At 30.9% G+C, this 20,633-nt stretch overlaps 2 protein-coding genes across 4 annotated transcripts in view; one reads left to right on the top strand and one right to left on the bottom strand.

The window, feature by feature from the left end:
* LOC106692805 (cilia- and flagella-associated protein 69) overlaps positions 1 to 18,800 on the top strand; it is a 28,592-nt gene extending 9,792 nt beyond the window's left edge. For both annotated transcript variants that reach the window (XM_014438984.2, XM_067047543.1), the window contains 8 exons: positions 2,566 to 2,711; positions 7,790 to 7,994; positions 8,067 to 8,178; positions 10,192 to 10,387; positions 11,160 to 11,377; positions 12,048 to 12,251; positions 14,900 to 15,130; positions 18,014 to 18,800. In XM_014438984.2, coding sequence (XP_014294470.1) covers positions 2,566 to 2,711; positions 7,790 to 7,994; positions 8,067 to 8,178; positions 10,192 to 10,387; positions 11,160 to 11,377; positions 12,048 to 12,251; positions 14,900 to 15,130; positions 18,014 to 18,142 — 1,441 coding nt within the window. In that variant the 3' untranslated portion in view covers positions 18,143 to 18,800. The remainder of the gene's footprint in view (positions 1 to 2,565; positions 2,712 to 7,789; positions 7,995 to 8,066; positions 8,179 to 10,191; positions 10,388 to 11,159; positions 11,378 to 12,047; positions 12,252 to 14,899; positions 15,131 to 18,013) is intronic.
* LOC106692807 (E3 ubiquitin-protein ligase RNF185) overlaps positions 18,180 to 20,633 on the bottom strand; it is a 15,422-nt gene continuing 12,968 nt past the window's right edge. For both annotated transcript variants that reach the window (XM_014438986.3, XM_014438987.3), the window contains one exon: positions 18,180 to 18,745. In XM_014438986.3, the coding sequence (XP_014294472.1) occupies positions 18,654 to 18,745 (92 nt within the window). In that variant the 3' untranslated portion in view covers positions 18,180 to 18,653. The remainder of the gene's footprint in view (positions 18,746 to 20,633) is intronic.

Consider the following 20,633-nt stretch of genomic DNA (forward strand, 5'->3'; position numbering starts at 1 on the left):
CATATAATTTAAACAACTCTAACTTCATGCAGGCTACTCTTGATTGATTGAATGATTTTGACTTTGTTTTAAGTGATATTTGACTAATTAGATATTGATGTTTTTGACCTGAGCAGAGTAGCCTGCATGAAGTTAGTTGTATTAAGTAGATTGTCCCTGAAGATGGCCGGATTGCCCGAAACGTCGGACTTATAAGAGAAATAAAAGGTTTTGAGACTATAATGGATAAAATTTGAATTATTTATTAAAATAATATATAAGTATAATTCAAGTTGTAGCATTGCAGCGTATGAGATGGGCGTGTAAGGTTGTAGGGCTTAGTAACGAATGTTAACCCCTAAAATGTTAATAAACACTGAACCAACAGGTAAACGTCCGAGAGGTAGATCGAAACGTAGATGGGAGGATTGCGTTAAAATACATTTAGTGGAATTGGGTTTGGAGGGGCATCACTGGAAGGATGTATCGGTATCGAACCTTCGGGTTCTTTAGGCCTTTATTATTATTATTATTTATAACTTTACCAAGTATTACAAAGATAAACAAAATTTACTAATCAAGAATAGAATAAAAAGGATGGGATACGATTTGTGATATTAAAAGAAACTACGAAACGTTTTAGTGCGATGTCAAATAATAAAATTGAAAAACAATCTTGAGGATTATAAAATTTTACTTGGATATTCAACAACAAAACAAAAATTATCTAATCTTAGGATTGTGAAGATAAATGTGTATTTACTACGTAAATATCTTTACCTTATACTTATCGTTTGATAACGCAGTCGAATAATGCTGGAAATAGACTTTAATACGTAATACAATATGTGATGCGTTTTATTGATGCAGTGTTTTTATTAATTCAAGATATGACTACATTTCGAAATATTCAAATAATTACGTTCGCAGATTACCTTATGTTCCATATTCACTTTTGCCACTTGCCGAAAAAATCCTAGACATGTACAAACGCTACAAATAGTACAAGAGCAGGGAAGAAAAAAATATTTCACCACAATTTTTAGTTGTTTCTTTAATAAAAACTATGTATGACTACTAGTCAAAACCACTGAGTCTGCCAAGTATAGAGCTAGTGGGAATAAAAAATGGCGGCTGTTTCATAACATTAATTTTTCAATCGGAGCTCTATATCTTAAAAACTACCAACAACACTAGAAAATCTGAAAGAACATTATTTAAAGAAGAGTAAATTTTCTAAAATATGAGCCCTAATAGAGCTATTTACATACGATAGTTCTCGAGATTTTAGTTTTAAATTGCAACATTTATTAAAAATGTACTGAAAGATTAGTACTTAATTTATTTTGAGAAATCTATATCTCAGGAACTATGTAACGTACAGATGTCTATTAGCACTCAAATTAAAGCTGGTTTAATGTACTATAAAGTAGTTTATGACCTTTATCTTCATAGGAATAATAATTTTCATGATATCTGCTCAAATAAAATGATTTATAGTTGTTCGGACAATAAGTTTGATTTATGAATAAATAAAAATCTTTATTTCAGAAAACATAAGACGTACAGAGAAGTCTCTCAGCACTGAAATTAAAGCTAGTTAAATTTACTATAAAGTAGTTCATAACGTTTATCTTTATAGGAGTAGTAGTTTTTATGATATTCGCAAAATAAATTTACAAAATGTTAATTTCTTGTTGTTTGTCTTTTAATCTGTTTGAATAAATATATCTCAAAACCCATAAGACGTACAGATGTCTGCCAGTACTCAAAATAAAGAAAATTTAACTTACTATAAAGTAGTTTATGACACTAATCTTCGTAGGGATAGTAGTTTTTATGATATTCGCTTATGAATATAAATTTGGCAAATGACAATTTGTCCGAAAAACTATAAATCAATTAATTTTTAGCTAATATCACGAAAACTACTATTCATACGAAGATAAAGGTCATAAACTACTTTATAGTTTATTAAACTAGCTTTAATTTGAATGCTAATAGACATCTATATGTTACACAGTTTCTGAGATATAGATTTCTCAAAATAAATTAAATAATTACTAATCTTTCAATAGATTTTTAAGAATTGTTGCTTTTTAAAAAATCTCAAGGACTATTGAACGTAAATAGCTTTACTGAAACATTATGTGTATTGTCACCCACTACCTCATAAGGAGGTGGTTTCTGGAAGTGGGAAGGAAGGTTTCTGGAAATGGGAGAAGGATTCCTTTTAATCTACATTGGGAATGCATTCTGAGGAATGAGATATTTTGGAAAAAAGGAGAAATATTCAGAATTAAGTTGTGCTTATTGGGTCCGTCCATAGCACATGTCTTTGCAGCTTGGGAACTAACTGGGGGGGGGGATCAGTTAGAATCTGGCCTGGGAGTTAGATTTTTTTTTCATTTCTGTGGTGGTCCCTCAAAATGAAGACTTGACCGTAGTTAAAATGGTTAGTTACCTCTAGATAACTCCCTCACCTTCCTTTAACGCAAGATGTTAGCTTTCAGTGAATCAGAATATTATATTATATTGTATCTGTATTTTTATTCGATGGGATTTAATTAGTTTTTTTTTTCTCAGGATATTGCAGCTTATTGAAAAATTCACTTACAGGCAACAAAACCTCCGCCTTATTAAAAATTGTTGCCTATGCTTGCACTTATTGATTTCCAATGGAATATCGCTGAAACATTTTAGAGAACTGAAAACAAGTCAGGTTTTAACAAGTAAGTCACTTGCATTGTGTTATAAAATTAACTATGTAACATTTATTGATATTTAGTAGGGTTCTAAACTTTATTTATTTTATATACACATAAATAATTCAAATTATGAAGAAAATAGTGAGGGTGCGATCCAAAGAGAAAAAAATATATAGATAACATCCATTTATTTGCCGACGTTTCGCCCCACTTTGTAGAGCTTCATCAGGGCTAAAAATATACTAAACAACTAAAAATATTTGACATAGTAAGATAATTTTTTTTTTTTTGATAGATTTATTTATTGATAGATATTACAATCTGCCACACAGTTGTGGGCAATAGGTAATATTGATGAATGATCTCATACATACTAAAATTTAAAAAAAATAAAATAAATAAGTAAAAAAAAATGAAAATAAAAAAAAATAAATAAAAAAATGAAATAAAAAAACTCTCTTAAAATATATACAAACAAAAGAATAGACATGTAAGATAATAAGATACAAAAAGGTAAATTAAGGTAGGGTTAATATAATGTAAAAATAATTGAAAAGAAAATTATATACAAATAAAACAAAAGAATATTATTAATATAAAATAAACAATGATAAGAATATAAAAAAATACGCAAATTATAAGGTTAATAATGATTAATATATATTATTATTGTTTATTTTATATTAATACTATTTTATGTATATAATTTTCTTTTTTACTTATTTTTACATAATTTTAACTCAAAATAAACAATGATAAGAATATAAAAAATTAGGCAAATTATAAGGTTAATAATGATAAATATATATTATTATTATTGTTTATTTTATATTAATACTATTTTATGAATACAATTTTCTTTTTACTTAGTTTTACATAATTTTAACTCTACCTTAATTTCCGTTTTTGTATCTTATTATGTCAAAATATTTTTAGTTATTTTTGAATCTTTTTAGCCCTGATGAAGCTCTTCAAAGTGTGCGAAACGTCGCCAAATAAATAGTTTTTAACTATTTTTGTTCTCTTTTGACCACACTGTCTTCTTCATAATTTATTTATTTTAATATTGTTTTATAAAAATGTTTACGGCATTTCTTCCAACACCCTATGCCTATTTTAATTAGTTCTAACTATTAAAACTTTTGACGGTCATCACAATATTTTATCTACCATTTAAAGAAAAATTCAAATACATAATCCAAATGACTGACTTGGAATACTCAAACAAGAAACTAGAAGTATATCTGACTGCTACAATACTTACCAGACAAACGGTTAAAGCTTCCAACCGAATTACTAACTGAATCACAAGATTGTATTGAAACCTGTTTGGACTTCGAGGCTCCCATAAACCATCGATCAATTCCTCTCGTAACTAATCCTTAGAATCCAAAAATCCTTCGAAAAATCGTTAATGATTTAACTTTGTAAAAAATAAAATCATCTATAAAAACCTTACACAATAAACTCATTAGCCTTCCAAACCCACTAGTTTCTAACCTTGCTTCCTCTTCTATTCCTGATAATCTAGTACAAGAGCCCAAGAGGAGAAAAACGTTATCTCACCCCAATTTTTTTATTACTTTAATGAAAACTATGCATAATTACTAGTCCAAACTGATGAGTCTGCCAAGTATACGTAGGGGGAATAAAAAATGCAGGCTTTTTCAAAACGTTAAAAATAATTAATTTTTCATTCGAAGCTCTATATCTTAAATACTAGGAATAACAACAGAAAATCTAAGAGAGCATCATTTAAAATAGAGCAAATTTGCTAAAATGTAAGCCCTAATAGAGCTATTTACGTTCAGTAGTTCTCGAGACATAGCTTTTTAAAAAGCAACATTTCTTAAAAAACTACTGAAACATTAGTAGTTAGATAATTTTTTTTTTTTAGAAATCTTTATCTCAGGAACTATGTGACGTACAGATGTCTATTAGCACTCAAATTAAAGCTGGTTTAATGCACTATAAAGTAGTTTATGACCTTTATCTTCATAGGAATAATAATTTTCATGATATTTCCTAAAATTAATTGATTTATAGTCGTTCAGACAAATTTTCATTTGCCAAATTTATAGTTCTATTATGAACTATTTATAATAAATTTAACTAGCTTTAATTTGAGTGCTGACAGGCAACTGTACGTCTTATGGTTTCTGAAAAAGTTTGTCAAAACTCAAACTTATTGTCCGAACAATTATAAATCAATTTATTTTAGCAAATATCATGAAAACTACTATTCCTACGAAGGTAAAGGTCATACACTATTTTATAGTACATTAAACTAGCTTTAATTTGAGTGCTAATAGACATCTATACGTTACATAGTTCCTGAGATTAGATATCTCAAAATAAATTAACTAACAATCTTTCAATAAATTTTTAAGAAATGTTGCTTTTTAAAAAGCTATATCTCAAGAACTACTGAACGTAAATAGCTCTATTAGGGCTTACATTTTAGCAAATTTGCGCTATTTTAAATAATGTACTTTTAGATTTTTTATTGTTGTTGGTAGGTTATAAGACATAGAGCTCCGAATGAAAAATTATTTTTTTTTTAACGTTTTTAAAGAGCCGCCATGTTTTAATCCTCCTACTTTTACTTGGCAGACTCATCAGTTTTGGCTAGTAATTGTACATAGTTTGCATAAATGTAATCAAAAATTGGTGTGAAATAACTGAATTTTTTCTTCCCAATTTTTGTACTAATGCTTCAAGGTGACTGAAAAGAAGATGGCCTCGATATCTTCTCTAGAAATGTTATTGGAGTTCTGTCAATCAATTACTTGTGTATATTTTAATACAGTTGTATATATCAATAAATAATTTTTAAAAAACCTACTGTAGAAATGTTATATGAGTGACACCTATTGGTAGTTTATCCATTGCCTCCTGTTTTATACCATTGCACTGTTCACATGGCATTTAATTAATTGTTAATATAAATAAAGTTGTAAATTTCAAGGATAATAAAAAAAAAAAAGAATCCTTTTTGTCCTTTCCTAAACGATAACGGTTTCATGCTTTACATTACACTTCACATAACTAGAGAGTTCGAACATACCATTAATGTTCGTTGGAACTGAAATCCATTATGAAGAATCCTTAAGTCTATTTAAACTTTACTATCAGCTTGTACTACAATTCTAGATCTTTTTTTAAAATAAAAAAACATAAAATGAGCCCTTCTATTATTGAACATAACGAAAATTCCACTGAAAATAGGTTGCAATTTATTTATTTTTTAATTGTTGAGGTGTAGAAAACTTCCAATTACAATATCAACTATTCTATATTTTGTGCTAGTACAACGTTTCGAGATACTATCCCATATTCATGTACTATGTATATTATGTATGTACTATATTCTGTATTCTAAAATTGTAACAATTAAGTTATTCTTTTCAATAATTTTTATCTACATGTTATATGTATCCATTTAAAATTCTTATAATCATATTTACCTCATATTTGTCATTTTTATAATTTTCAATTTTGAAATCTTGCCATCTACACACATATACTCTAAAAATAGTTTATATAACATTATTTACATTAATGTCGTTCACTACTGGTGCATTCAGTTATCTCTTTAGCTTAAACCAAAGCTCTGTACTAGACATTACCTCTTTGGACATATCAATACGCCTATTTTGATGGTGTTTCTTTTTATCTCCTTACTGATATGTCTAATTTTAATTCATATTGCAATTTCAGTTGAAAATTATGATTGGACAATTTTATTTCTAAATATTTTCCCTGATTTTTCAGCCATCCTATTTATTATATCGGTACAATGTGTATTTAAATGTTTTGTGTCTGTTTTATAGTATATTCATAGTTTTATGATAATATTTTTAGTTATATGAATTGCTTCTAGACACCTTCTGCTTTCAGGTTACACTTTATTACAGCGATGAGCCTTCCTTAAACCCGTGTAGAATCTTTGGAAAGATTTTTTTTTTTTAAATTATTTATTTAATGTAATTTACAACTGTACAAAATAATACAATAGGCAAATATGTAGTATGTTTCATATACACTTGAAAATCTTGGGAAGGAACCCCTAATTGGTGGTACTCAAACATTAATTTATATTAGAAGATCCCGTGGCCATCTTCTTTTCAGACGCCTCGGAGGATTATCAGGGATTGTTAAGGATGAAAGATTAAGAATTAATGAGTTAGGATGGTTGAGGAGTTTGGAATGAAAAGACGCATATCTGTTTTGGGTCAAATCTGCAACGAATGGGATGTTAAGGTTTTTGAATGAGTTTATTTGTGACGTAATAAGGAGCATCAAGGATTTTACGTAGGATTTTGGATTGTAACGATTGGATGCGGGAAGAATTTGATGGTTTGGTGTAGCCCCAGAGCTCAATTCCATATGTCCAAATTGGTCTTATTATTGTAGTGTATACTAATTTTTTGTAGTGAATGGAAAGTTTAGAGCGTTTGCCAAGTAAGTGTTGTAGCAATCGGAATCTACGAGCAGTTTCTTGTCGTTTCAGTCTTGTGTGTGGATTCCAAGTAAGTCTCTTGTCAAGATGGAGTCCTAAGTATCGAATCTGTTCAACAGGCGTTAGTGGTGTATTTAGAAAGGATACTGTAGGACAGGAGGGGAGAGGTTTACGACGGAGAGTAAAGGTGATCTGGTGGGATTTGTCAGGATTTATTTTGATTCTCCAGTTTTTACACCATTCTTCAATTGATGTTATGTGTGTCTGTAGTATTTGTGATGGATTAGTTGGGTCGTTGTTTACAGAAAGTATACATGTGTCATCAGCGTATGTTGTTAGGACTGTGTTAGGGAGGGTTGGGATGAGAAAAAAAAATGAATAAATAAAATGATCATGATGACGTGCTTAGCAATTTTCGAAACACTTTAGATGGAGTGATGTTTGACATGGTTCACATCTGCTGGAGAAATATTCTTTTAAGGAAATATTCTCACTTTAATAAATGTTCCACATAAACAGCGGATAATTCATCCTCCACATTGTCAAATTAATCAGATAACAATCTTGTTGTATTCATAATACATTTCGAAAAATAAAAAGTATTTATTAATACATTAATCGAATTAATTAATTATTGCAGATTTAATCTTGTATATACTACAAAATCTAAAATTGAATTTACTGGTACAGACCATTGTAAACTACTGCTTGTGTGCAATTACGAACCTAGTCCAGGATCACAAAGAAAGTAAAGGAATTTTAGCATCAGATTCAAAAACCGTATGTACCTTAATCTTCTCTAAATTTCAAAGGCCCTCCATAAGTGATACAAAATTGTCTTATAGGTAACCATATATCTACTTACTTTAGTAAATAGATTTTCCCATAATTGGATTGTAGTAATATTTGATTTTCAGCCTCTTGATTGCAGCTTGCGACTTTGTCTGGCAATGTATCTATTTAAATGACGTTACGCAGGATTTTTTTTTCGAGGGATTGGGTGTTCATGCATTACTTAATGTTATGGAGGTAATGGTATTAACACGTTAAATATCTATTTATTTATTAATGTGCATAAGCTCTTCTTCATTCGTCAATAATGCGTAGGTTCATTACTTTCTGGTTTAGATGACTGTAAACAATTAGCTTGAGTGAACAGAATACTGATATATTAACAAGGTACTAAGTTTGATTATTACTGATTTCTGATCTCATACAAGTAGCCCTGATAAAGACCTGAAATTCTGGTCGTCTCCGAATTTTCGGTCGTACCACCTTCTCCAGCCAAAAGCGTTTAGATTATCTTTGTTACCCACTTCCTTTTGAAACTACTAGGCTCCTGGTTACTTCCTTAATATTCCTCAACTTTGATTATTGCTGTGTGGTTTACGGGGGTGTCTTTGGGGATTTCGAGGCAAAATGAAAACGGTTAATTAATTACTTTGTACAATTCATCTTTGGAGTCCCCAGGGACGCCTCTGTCACCCGATTCTATGAAGAGTTGAAGTGGCCTCTAACAAGTTATCCAATCCCGCCGTCCATCGAATATCTCTGATATCCTTCAATTTAAATCCTCAGTGCATTTTCGCAATACCCACTCACGGCCTTCAGACGTACATCGAACCAATGGAATTCTATTCCCCCTTCATTCGTAGTTCTAATACCCTTCCAATCTTCAAATCCCGAACACCTTCTGTTCATCCATTTCTGCAAGAATAAAAATTGAAAGTTTCAAATAAGGTTTATATATCTTCTGTATTTAATGTTTTATACTTGTAAATATGTATGTTAGCAGAAATTTTACCTTTTTATTTATCATTTGTAGTTTAATTATAATTAATTCCTCATTATTTATTTATTTTTTTAAATTTACTATCAGAAGTTAGTCACCTTATGTTTTATGATATGATATATGTTTTTATTTTATTTGTTCTAATTTAATTATTTAAATTATTTTAGTTAATTATTTTGGTTCATTTTTATCTTTTCTAATTCATTATTTTATTATATTTTATGACGTTTTATAATTTCATTTTTATTTTGTATTTTACTGTAAGGTTCAAAAGACTAATTTTTAGACCTGTATATTATTATAAAGGGATCAATCCCAGAATTAATGAAGATTATTATTATTAATCTCATTAAATAAGTCTTTCAACTTATTTGTGCACTTTTCTGAAAGCCTCCCCCCCCCCCAACCATCTTTCCCTCATACATATTATCCACGGTCAACCAGCTTCTCATTGCTATGAGTATACGATTGTGAGCAGCCTAATTTAAAGTCCATGTTTTAGGTTAAATGCAGGGGAACTTCTAGTGGATTTTCTTGGCAACTTGTTTTGTAACCTTGTAATATTTACGGGATAATAAAATGTTCAACAGCTTCATCACATCATCTTTACTCCATCTCACTTGTTAGTTTCCCCCCCTAACTTTTTTATTATTTTTATTTATTACTTTATTAGAGTTTAAAAACGTTTAAAAAAAACAGGAACTATGAGCAACTAACCTATCAAAACGACAACAGACAAAATGGTGTGGAGCTCAGCTGGTCTCTTCCGTGACGTCATCCTCCATTTAGCAGACCTATTAATAGACTCTCAACCATGTTACATTACATTTAAAGGTTTCACGTGGAAGTAGTTTCTTCCTCCTGGTGAATTGAACCAAATTTAATTCCTCGATGTTCAAGAAAATCGATGAATTTTAGATGATTTTTTGTAATCATCGGTATTGTAATATCGTATTGTTTTGTTTTCGATGTCTCATCTTTAAGTTAGTCTATGGTGTGGAGAGTTGGAAGAGGAGTGTGCGGACTGCAGCGTATCAAGCTCCTAGATCTCTGTGAAAAAAAGTGGGCGCGCTTCGCTCTTAAGAACTAGATTCTACTTTAGAACTGAACATAAAATCTCTAGAAGCCACTAACACCGATATTTCATTGTAATTTATATTGAAAAAGTTTGATTGAGATAAATCGATTCATTTGTTCTCGTCGATTATTGTTATAAAGTTTTTAACTAACTTTCCAAACATGTTTACCAGGACGCACCTTTCATAGTACAGACATTTTATCTTTCCTTTTTGGCCGATGTATGCATAAGTCCTAAAAGCGTACCTCAAGTAGTTACTTGGCGGGGGAAGGAAAGAAGCAACGACTTCTTCAAAATCTTATGTAACATCTGGAGAAAACAAGAAGAGATGAAAGGTGTTGAAAGGAATGAGTACGGTTGTATTAAAGGTAAGTCTATTATCTCACAATTAATCTGTACTAGTGTTATAAAGCTCATTAATTTCATAAATTTTAATTTTAGTAATACTTGGTCACTTTTTAAATAATTATAAAACTTTGTGCTAGGTGATACAGGGTCGAGTGATTAGTTATAGAGGTGTATGCAAGGAATGCATCTACACAGTCTCAATCGAACTTACAAACTTGAATGCTTTGGCTCTCATAAGTTGCTAAAAATGGCTGACCTTGTTATGGCAGCCGCTTGCACAATTTGTCAAGTATTAAAATTTGTAAAGAAAGAGAAGCTAGGCATTGGTCAAAGCGTGGAATTTTTTAAAAAGGGACTTAGTATCAATTTAAATTTATTAACAATACAAAAATTAGTAGAATATGCATTTCCGAAACTTCATCCATTGACCCAAACGTATCCGAAATATTGCTTCAGTTTTCAGACGGGAAGATTGAGAATAAACTGTAACGGTATATAGTGTACGCTCTAGCGATAAATGCAGGTACTTGCATCACCAACTCGCTGATATGTATATTCAGGAGGCGGATCGCTAAACCTCTTTAATAGTCGTAATAGTTTGAAACAATATGTCTATATTTGTTTATATAAGAAATTCCACAACCTCTATGATCATACCAATATACAGATCTACTTTGTTCCTAGCATTACGAAAACTAAAGAGTTGAAATCTCTTGATTAATCATTAGTAGAATATTGGAAATAAATATGCAAAAAAAAACTTTTTATATTGATTAGTTTAACGATTTTTAGACATTGAACATAGTTTGATGGGAAATAAGCAGACAATGGCGGTAGAAGAAAATGGCGATATTTCTTCAAGTCCAGCATTAGTTGATATGATTGGCTGTGCAAGACCGAAAATCGCGGTCGCAATTCACTTGATCACTAGAAGGCACTACGAAAAAGTAAAATTAGCAACTTCAATCTACTGCGTACCATTTGATGATGCTATCGCTCCGGAAGATCAGGTACCTTTAAGTTGCAGATAACAATAATTGTTAATAAAGGAGAGAGTTCATTTTTTATCAATTAAATGACAAAATGATACAGAGTGTTACATATCTTCCATAAAAGTGGTAGGAACTATCTCTTCAGGGCTATAATTTAAACTGGTTTTTAGTTTTTGAATAGAAAAACAAGGGAGTGCGTCATGCCCTAGCCTCCTTCTAAGCAAAAATTACGCAAAAATCTCTAAGGGGTAGAGATTAGGCCATGCCCTAATCCCTAAATGCGAACGTCTTATACCTAGAACCTCTACACGGCGTTTAATAGCCCAGAAAATAGACCAAGCTCAAATTGGCAGACCTTGGTGTGAATTTCCCCTTCATGGAAACACCTCCTTAGGAAACAGTGGGTAACAATAGAGGTATTCATGATGTTCTGTTAAATGTAAAATGGTGTACCATGTTAAATGTTATAGGAGTAAGTATAGGATTGAGACTAGTCCTAATTAAATATTAAATGTGTAAGAGCTCCTAGCGGATTTTCTGAGCAACTTATATTATAACCTTTCCTTCCAAAACTTCATGTTATTGTTTATTTCTAAGTTTTGATTAAAGTAATTTATTACAACATGCCTAAATTTAGTGAAAAGTGGAAGTTGTGAGTAATAATAACATTGCTATGTCTGCTTTATAGATAACACTACAGATCATCCAGTGCTATGAAGAGTTAAAACAAGGAGAAATAATGAGTGAAGTCAGAAGAGCAGTGGAGAAAATTGGTGTAAAGTTGCTACCATTAGATACTGAAGTTCTACATCAACTGATTATGAGGCTTATAGGTTTAGCAAATAAGGTGGAAAGAAATCAGAGAAAGATACTAGAGGAAATGAGGAAGAAGGTATTTTTACATTTATAAATATATTATTTATACATACTAGGGTGCTCCCAAAAGTATGGAATGTATATTGTTAAGCATAAGGGAAACTAGCACTCAAAACTTTTGGGTTATTACTTGAAGGGCTTGAACATCTTCCAGATGGCGTTAGCTTACTGAGCTCATTTCTATGACCGTAGCTAGGTCGTGGTGCTACTGTGTGGCATTAAAACGGGTTTGGTTTGTTGACTACATACCTTCTGAGCCCTGTTTCATAATAAAATACAAACTAATACCATTAATCTTGTAGTTTGTATTTGATACAATTTCACTGACTTATACAATTCTGCCATATATTTTTTTACTTTTAAAATCATGTAATATCACTGACAGTCGTCCCCATCATGAAACAAAATGTATTAGTGCTTGTACTTTTAGTTTGTGTACTTGTTGGACTAATACTTATTGGCTTTCATTATAAAACAGGGCCCTGGTAGAACCAAACACAAATCATAATCACCTGCCTTCCCTATTGTCGAACTTTTATCCATATTTAAAAAAAAAATTTAGACAGGTTTCTTTGGATTTTATTTTTTATTATAACTTGATAACTTCACACTACCAAACATTCCAAAATGATCATTTGAATGATAGTTAATTGCCAACATAGCTCCTTATTAGACTAATATTAAAAAGGACACATGAAACAGTTTTTATGTAATCCGGTTAGTGAAGTGTATTGTGGTACCAGATATAGGTTTGTTCCAACCGGTTTGGGAGTTAGCAAACTGCCAGAGCATGCGCAGTACGTGTTTTTACCTACCAAATCTTCTACTGCGCATGCTCCTGACAGTTTGCTGACTCAAACCGGTTCTTGGAACATACCCATTATACTTACCCATTTTTATCATATGTTGTTACTTACAGTTATCAACTAAATCGATATATTAAACAATAATTAATGGAAGATCGCTGGTTGACTGTGCGTAATTATAGAAAAGGAAAATGGTTCGGGTCCAGTCAAAGAAAAACTCAAATAGTGACTAAACTATATTGTGCTAACGTTTTATTTATTTTGACTATTTTATTTTCTTCATCATATTATATTTATTTTATCCATTCATTCAATATCATTTCTTTTGTGTATTTTTAAAAATTTTAAATAGAATTTCTCCCCTCCCCCTATTAACAAGTAATGGTTGCCTATTTTTAATATTTTATCTAATTTTGTATACTGTTTACCTTAAAATCATTTTCAAATGTAACGTACTTTAACTGTCAATCCCTACTCTTCTCTAGTCATCCTGTCAGACTGTACACTTAGGCTCTGACTTCTAGAATGTAAAGTAAGTTGATTTTATTCTTATCTCCCTTTTTTCCATCTCTTACTTTGTTTTTATCTGTTATTATTTTCGTTTCCATTAATTATCTATGACCATTTATTATTCTTATTTAGTTTTTATGTTTCATTGTACATTTTTAAAAATTTTTCATTTACTTTTTTAGTTCTGTAATGAGGGGCAAAACGTTGGCTCAATCAAAGTAGTTAAATCTCTATTTGAGGTTTTTTTTTACTGTACCCAGACCATCTTCCTTTTCTATTATAATTAATGTTTTCCCAGTCCACCTACTGGTGGACCAACCATTATTTATATATTATAAAAAATAAATTTAATAATCCTTTATGCTGGAAGAGTCTTATGGAATTAAAAGGATTTAGTGAATGACATAAATTCTTCCTTATTAAAAAACAATATTTTATTTAATATCATCAGCAAATTTCTTGCAAAATCTACGAATTGTGCTACAGCATGACTATGTTACAACAGCCTAAAGATGGGGGAAATCTCCCGAAACGTTGCTGATGATATTAAATAAAATATTGTTTTTTAATAAGGAAGAATTTATGTCATTCACTAAATCCTTTTAATATAAAAAATAATTGTAAATAATTTACAATACATACAAAGTGCGTTCTTTATTAGTTGAACTCAATTTTTTATGACCCATTTTTATTATTCCACCTTATAAGTAAAATACAATAATACACTGTGATCACAGAAACCTTTTTTTTAATATAATTATATTAATTGATGTGGGAGTTGGTAGCTCAATAGTAAGGCGCTGTGTGAATAAATCCAAGTATCCGGGTTCGAATCTGGCCCTGGAAGATAATTATTTTCTGTTTCACTGTAGCCTTGAGTCAGTCCTGTGGGTTCGGGAACCGTCCGGCATCCACCCAGCCTCATTAAGTAGGTACCCTTAATTAGGTAAAAATCTTTCTGACCAAATCACCTTGCACCACCATTGGTCTAGTAGTACTTCCTAATAAAGTACTGGACTTATACTCCTTTATGGGTTGTATTGGAACAGATTTAATTTTTTTTAATACTAATTGATATCAAACTTTCAATTAATCTATATACATTCCTAAATCCAGCAATTACAAAGCAATGCCGGATCTGCTAGTTTAATATAAGATTATATAAAAATTAATAATTATCATTTATATTTAATACATATTAGTTTGATAGCTAATTTCACATATTTCCTAGACCTATGATAAGTTGAAAAATCTGGTCAAAATTGTCGGCAAATTTATGATTTTGCCTTCTTCCAGCAAAACCTCTGTCTGTAAATACATATTTATAACATGTTTTTGACTGTTTTAGGAAATTGATAGGGAGCATAAACATTATGCAGATATTGATGAGTATAAACTCGCAAGGGATATTAAAAAAGTAGTAGCAAGAGATTCTTATTTAACGGTTTCCAATAAAATATATAGAGAATGGAAACATAAAAAATATGAAGCGTTTTTGGAAAATATTGAGGAATTGTATAAAGACAAAAGAGAACAAAACTATCATCAAACATTTTATCATCCAAGAAATTTTATTGTGGTAAGTATTTTATACATGAGTGGATGAGGGCCAAGATTTAATACTTTAATCTATTTAATTATTGATATTTTTAGTTTTACCGATAATGAAGCTTATTTGTTTTAGGAAAGTAAAAAATAATTTGCAAAATTGTCAGTAGTACCCTTTGGAATCTTACATTTTAAACATGAGAGATAATTTTCATTTTTATTAAGTACATACAGCTTGAAGAAATTTTTATATAGTATTGTTTTATTTTATTTCATTATTATATTAGGGGCATTTATGATTTTTATTTTTAAAAGTTGTGTTGAATAGAGAAATATTTCCTTATTTTAGCATGTTAAAATGATATAACATTTAACAAGGTTGAGAGTCTGTTTTTTCTTCTTCGGCCAAGACTCCCATTGGAGTCCTATACTACCTAACCATGGTTGGGGGTCAAAGTTCTTCATTTTGTAGGACTGCTATCAATGAAAAAAGTCGACACCCCAGGCCGGATTCGAACCGGCACCGCCAATAGACAACAAATTGGTAAGACTGTGACAACCACTGAGCTACGAGCGGCCCGAGAGTCTGTTAATAGGTTTGCTAAATGGAGAATGACATCACACAACAAACCAGCTGAGCTCCACGCCATTTTGTCTGCTGTCGTTTTGTAGGTTAGTTACTCGTAGTTTGTGCTGTTTTTGTTTTGAACGTTTTTAAACTCTAATGATGGAAGAAAAAAAAAAACTAGAAACAAGTAAGGCATAGGAAAGATGATGAGAGAAAACTGTTGGAGATTTTATTATCACGCAAATATTACAAAGTTACAAAAAAAATTGGCCAGAAAATCCACTAGGAGCTCCTCTGCATTTAGTATATACCACCATCATCATCTTAATTGTATCCCCTTAACCGCTTGCACAGTGTGGAGTTAGATTTGTAGTCTGCACCAGATGTCTCTTTCTTGGGCCATCTCTCTTCTCCTACTTCAGTCCATATCCCACCTCTTTAGTGCTCTCCCAGAACATACATGGTCTTCTTGTTAGCCTTCTTCCCTCCACGCAAGTCTCATACGTCTTCCTGTTAGTTCTTTCCTGGTCCATCCTAAGGAAGTATCCGAACCATCTTAGCTCGAGCTTTTCTAGGATGCTCTCGGCCGGTTTAACTCCCAGGCTAGTCTGCATGGCGCTGTTCCGTACTCTATCTCATCATGTCCTTCCTTCCAACTTATGAAGATAACGTATTTCCATGGATTGGATCCGACTCTTATGTTTTGAGGTGAGGGTAAGTAATAGGTAATCTTCCGAATTCCACAATTTGGAAGAATATGGAGGAATGTCAATTTATTGATCACCATTTTAGTTTTTCTCGTCATTTCCCTTTTACCCAGGAAACTTCTTCAAAGCAAACTAACTTATAACATATACTTGAAATTAGGCTGCTCAATTAAAAGTACTTCCAATAAATATTAAATATTTGCTGTTTAATTTAAAAAGAAAAACACCTGATGAAAAAAAAAAAATTACCTGTGATCTGAACTGACTTTAGTAGGAGGGGTTTGCCTTCAACTCATATGATACCTTTCATAAACTTCTGAAGGGAACAGAAGAAAAATTATCAGTAATGTTTTATATTTTGCAAAATCAAACTAATACATATATTGCTACTTTGCTCAGATAGTGGCATATCTGACAGCAAAAAAGTTTTAATTTAAATATTCCATAGATAGTACGGTAGACTGATGGTCCAAGAGGATTTTTAAGAAAAGTCAGTTATTTTATCTTAAGTTGCAATTACCTCAATGAAAAATAAGTATCAGAATTGATAAGTCTGCGGAATAGGAGAAATAAAAAATGGTGGCTTTTTCAAAGTGTTTACAAAAATTAATTTTTCATTCAGAGCTCCATATCTTTAAAACTACAAAAACCTAATAAAACATTATTTAAAGAAGAGTGAATTTGCTAAAATATGAGCCCTAGAAGAGCTGTTTAGTTTTAATAGTTCGCAAGATATAGATTTTTAAAAAGTCAACATTTCATAAAAAAAGTACCGAAAAATCAGCAGTTAGTGAATTTATTTTGTGAAATCTATATTTCAGGAACAATTAGACGTACAGATCTCTATTAGCACTCAAATTAAAGCTAGTTTAATGTGCCACGCATTATGTTTGTTCTCATAGAAATAGTAGTTTTCATGATATTGTAAATGAAAAGCCTTTTTAAGTGATTCTAGATCCCTAGAGATCCCAGTTGTATAGGTTATGCTGTAAATATTTTTTGTACTATTTTAAGCAATCTGTGTTGAGTGACCAGGACTATCAACTAATCATATTTCTATAAGATTTTATTTGGCGTTATGGTCCTTATAGAGATCCTTTTACTTAATTAAGACCGGTTTCACACCATGTGTGCAATAATAATAACGAGCATTTATCAATTATTCTAAGAAAAATAGTCATCGAGATAAGACTTTGTTTGAATTAGTGGTAACTATAAAGCAGAGGAAACAAAATTTGGCATTAGTTTTGTTGCATTGTTATTGAAAGCAAAATAACGATTTTATATTATGTAACTATTTTTTAAATGTTTATTAATTTTAATGATGTATTTTTATTATATTTTATATTGCGCACATGGTGTTCAATTTGCTCCTCGCAACAAAAATTTTCTGAGTGAGCAGTACAAACGGTGTGCAATAACCTTATTTGTGGAAATTCACGTTTAATTGAGTGATTTCTAAAGTAAAGTTTTTTTTTTTAAATGAACACTATAAATTTAAAAAAATATTTTCCTCGCGGGGACCATGTTCGAAAAAAATTGGATGCCTCGAATGGGTTTAAAGTCTCAATGGCTATTATCATCACATTACACGCTTACAATCTTACTAGTCGTAAATTAACTCAATTCTTGTTTTCAGGTAAAGACAGGTAGAGATGCTCATATAATAAGCATAAAACAAAAAAAGGATTCAACTGCTAGGATAGTTTCTCAAGAAGAGGAAGATGAGATAAATCCTGAAGATAAATCAATCCTGAGTGATGAATAATGAATGATCCTCTTAGAAAAAAATATTAAGACTGAAATTAATTTTTTTAGAGTTATCTTTATTTCGGTAACGTTATATCAATTTATACATTTATTAACATTCAATAAAATTATATACATAAATTACACTTATAAATCATCACTTTACATTTACTGCTTACACGTAACTTAACATAAACGTGTACATACATAAAACTTGCACAACAATTATCATTTCAACTTATTTAAGATTCTAAGTTTTATATATATATTTCTTAACATTACATACGCATAGATGGAACATTTTAAAGTTAATATATATTTTCCCTTATTAACCAGACCGATCTCTTTTAAAGGTAGTATTATTATGACAAATAAAACGTGGAATAGCCTTTAAAAGTTGCACATTAAACAATTATTGAAAAATTAAATGTATTACGTTATTGTATATGCTATAGCTCTTCTTTATAAATCGATTTTGATTCCACATTATATTATAATCACTCATGTGCCTCTTGGAATGTTTCAGATGGCTATGCTAGTAACAGCCAAATTATAAATGTGATAGCGACGTATAGAAACATTTTTGAAATGAATTCATCTTCGTTCGGCAATCCTCGAGCAGCTGAAACAAAATAGATGTTTAAATTGTAATCGTTAATAAATTCAATTAAATAGAATTTAATAATTATTTATTATTGCATAAATTATCAAAAACAATCAACAAGGTTGAGGTGAAGATTAATAAGCCTAAAGTGAAGCTCCTGTCGAGGTGGTTATATTAAATGATCTGACTCCAATTGATAACGTCAGGTACTCTTGACCAGAAGGCCTCGATGATGCGTGTTCACTTAGATAAAGTACTTGATAAGGAGGTGAATAGGCAGGATGAGACTTAAGGGTGCCAGCCCTAAGTTCTCTAAGGATGGTAACCTTGTTCTACAAGGTACTGTTCCTGTAGATATGAAGGGGTATGTAAGCCTGGAGGGTAGCCCGCCGTCGGGTCTTATGAAAGGATAAAGGAAGAGGAAAGAGGTGAAATCCAGAGAGGGCAGAAAAACAAAAGACGATATACATTTCCAAAATTATAGTACTAGAATGTACTGATCCTCAATATAAATTGTTATCAACTGCCTCTTAAGAAGGTGTTTCTCGTAAGGCAAGATTTCACACAGAGACCTGACAATTTTACAACTTAGGAACAAACCTACTCTTGTTTCTAGGCTATTAAACGTCATCGAGAGATACAATACGTGTAATACGTTAGCTTTCAGTGGATCAGCAGATTCTATTGGAATCTTTATTAATCTTAATTAGTTGTAATTACATGTTACAATTATGGTATTTACAATGAATAGTAGAAATATTGTAGTGTTAGTTTGTCGCCAGTAGCAGTTACCCTGTTAGCTGGTAAGTTGCGTTGTGCCACGCCATAGCGGTTTCGGCAGCTGTAATTGTAATGGTATAGACCAGCAGATAGCGTATCGCTACACTCCACATAATCACCAACATTTACTAATGATTATTTTTTGTCAAAGACCAGTAATGGTTACTGTATATAAGACAATAGAAGAAACAGATGTATAAGAAATGAAAGTTGGATTTATAGGTTATGTAGTACCATTTCTATGAGTTTTTATCACCTACCACCTAATTTGCTGATAATAATAGTGTTTCCTTTTACTTCATCTATCTCTATTTTTTCCCTTTTTATACTGAAAATAGAGTAAATTGAATGTAATAATAAACTTAAGTCAAAATATACCTGTTTTAAACATTATAATAGCCTTAAGGTGAAAAAATATAATGTTCACAGTCAACACCTTGACGTCATATTATCTTCAAAAGAAGTCACTTTTCTAGTTTGCATTTAGAGCGGTGGGGAGAGCTCTCACCTTGGATTTCCCCAAACCGTGTTTAGTACTGTCCTAGCTTCTACCTGATACGATCATTTTGGGTTCTGCTGCCTTTAAGGATTTTTACACTCCTTCAAACTTTTTTATAATCAAATTTATCTTTTAAAGTATATACATTTATTTATTTTCATTAATTAATAATGCTAAAATAATTTTTTATTGGTTAGAAAGTTTCCAAGAATACTATTGCCTGTTTACAAATATATCCTTGAGTCTTTCAAAATACAGCACATAATTATTTCCACTAAGTAGGTAGTAATTTAGAGAACTGATTTATGTCTTAATGCAATCATCTGAGAAGATTTGTTAAAAAAAAAATGTATTTATTAAATAAATCAAAACTTGTATCTCAAATAAGTATGACTAACTTATTTTAATGTGCTGACGTTTCGGCTAGAGTTTCTAGCCTTCTTCAGGGCTAAAAACAAAACAAGATAACAACCACAGTAAGTATAGAAAAATAAAAATATAAAAGAAAGTATAAACAAAATAATTGAATCGTTGAATTGAATAATTGAATCGTTGGTTCATATATATTTTTAATTCTTCTTATCACCTTTTGTCATCACCCTCTCACACGCTTTCTTCTTCTAAAAA

Source organism: Halyomorpha halys, unplaced genomic scaffold (assembly GCF_000696795.3).
Source record: "Halyomorpha halys isolate HHAL.00 unplaced genomic scaffold, Hhal_1.1 Scaffold72.1, whole genome shotgun sequence".
In the NCBI taxonomy this organism is placed as follows: Eukaryota; Metazoa; Arthropoda; class Insecta; order Hemiptera; family Pentatomidae; genus Halyomorpha; species Halyomorpha halys.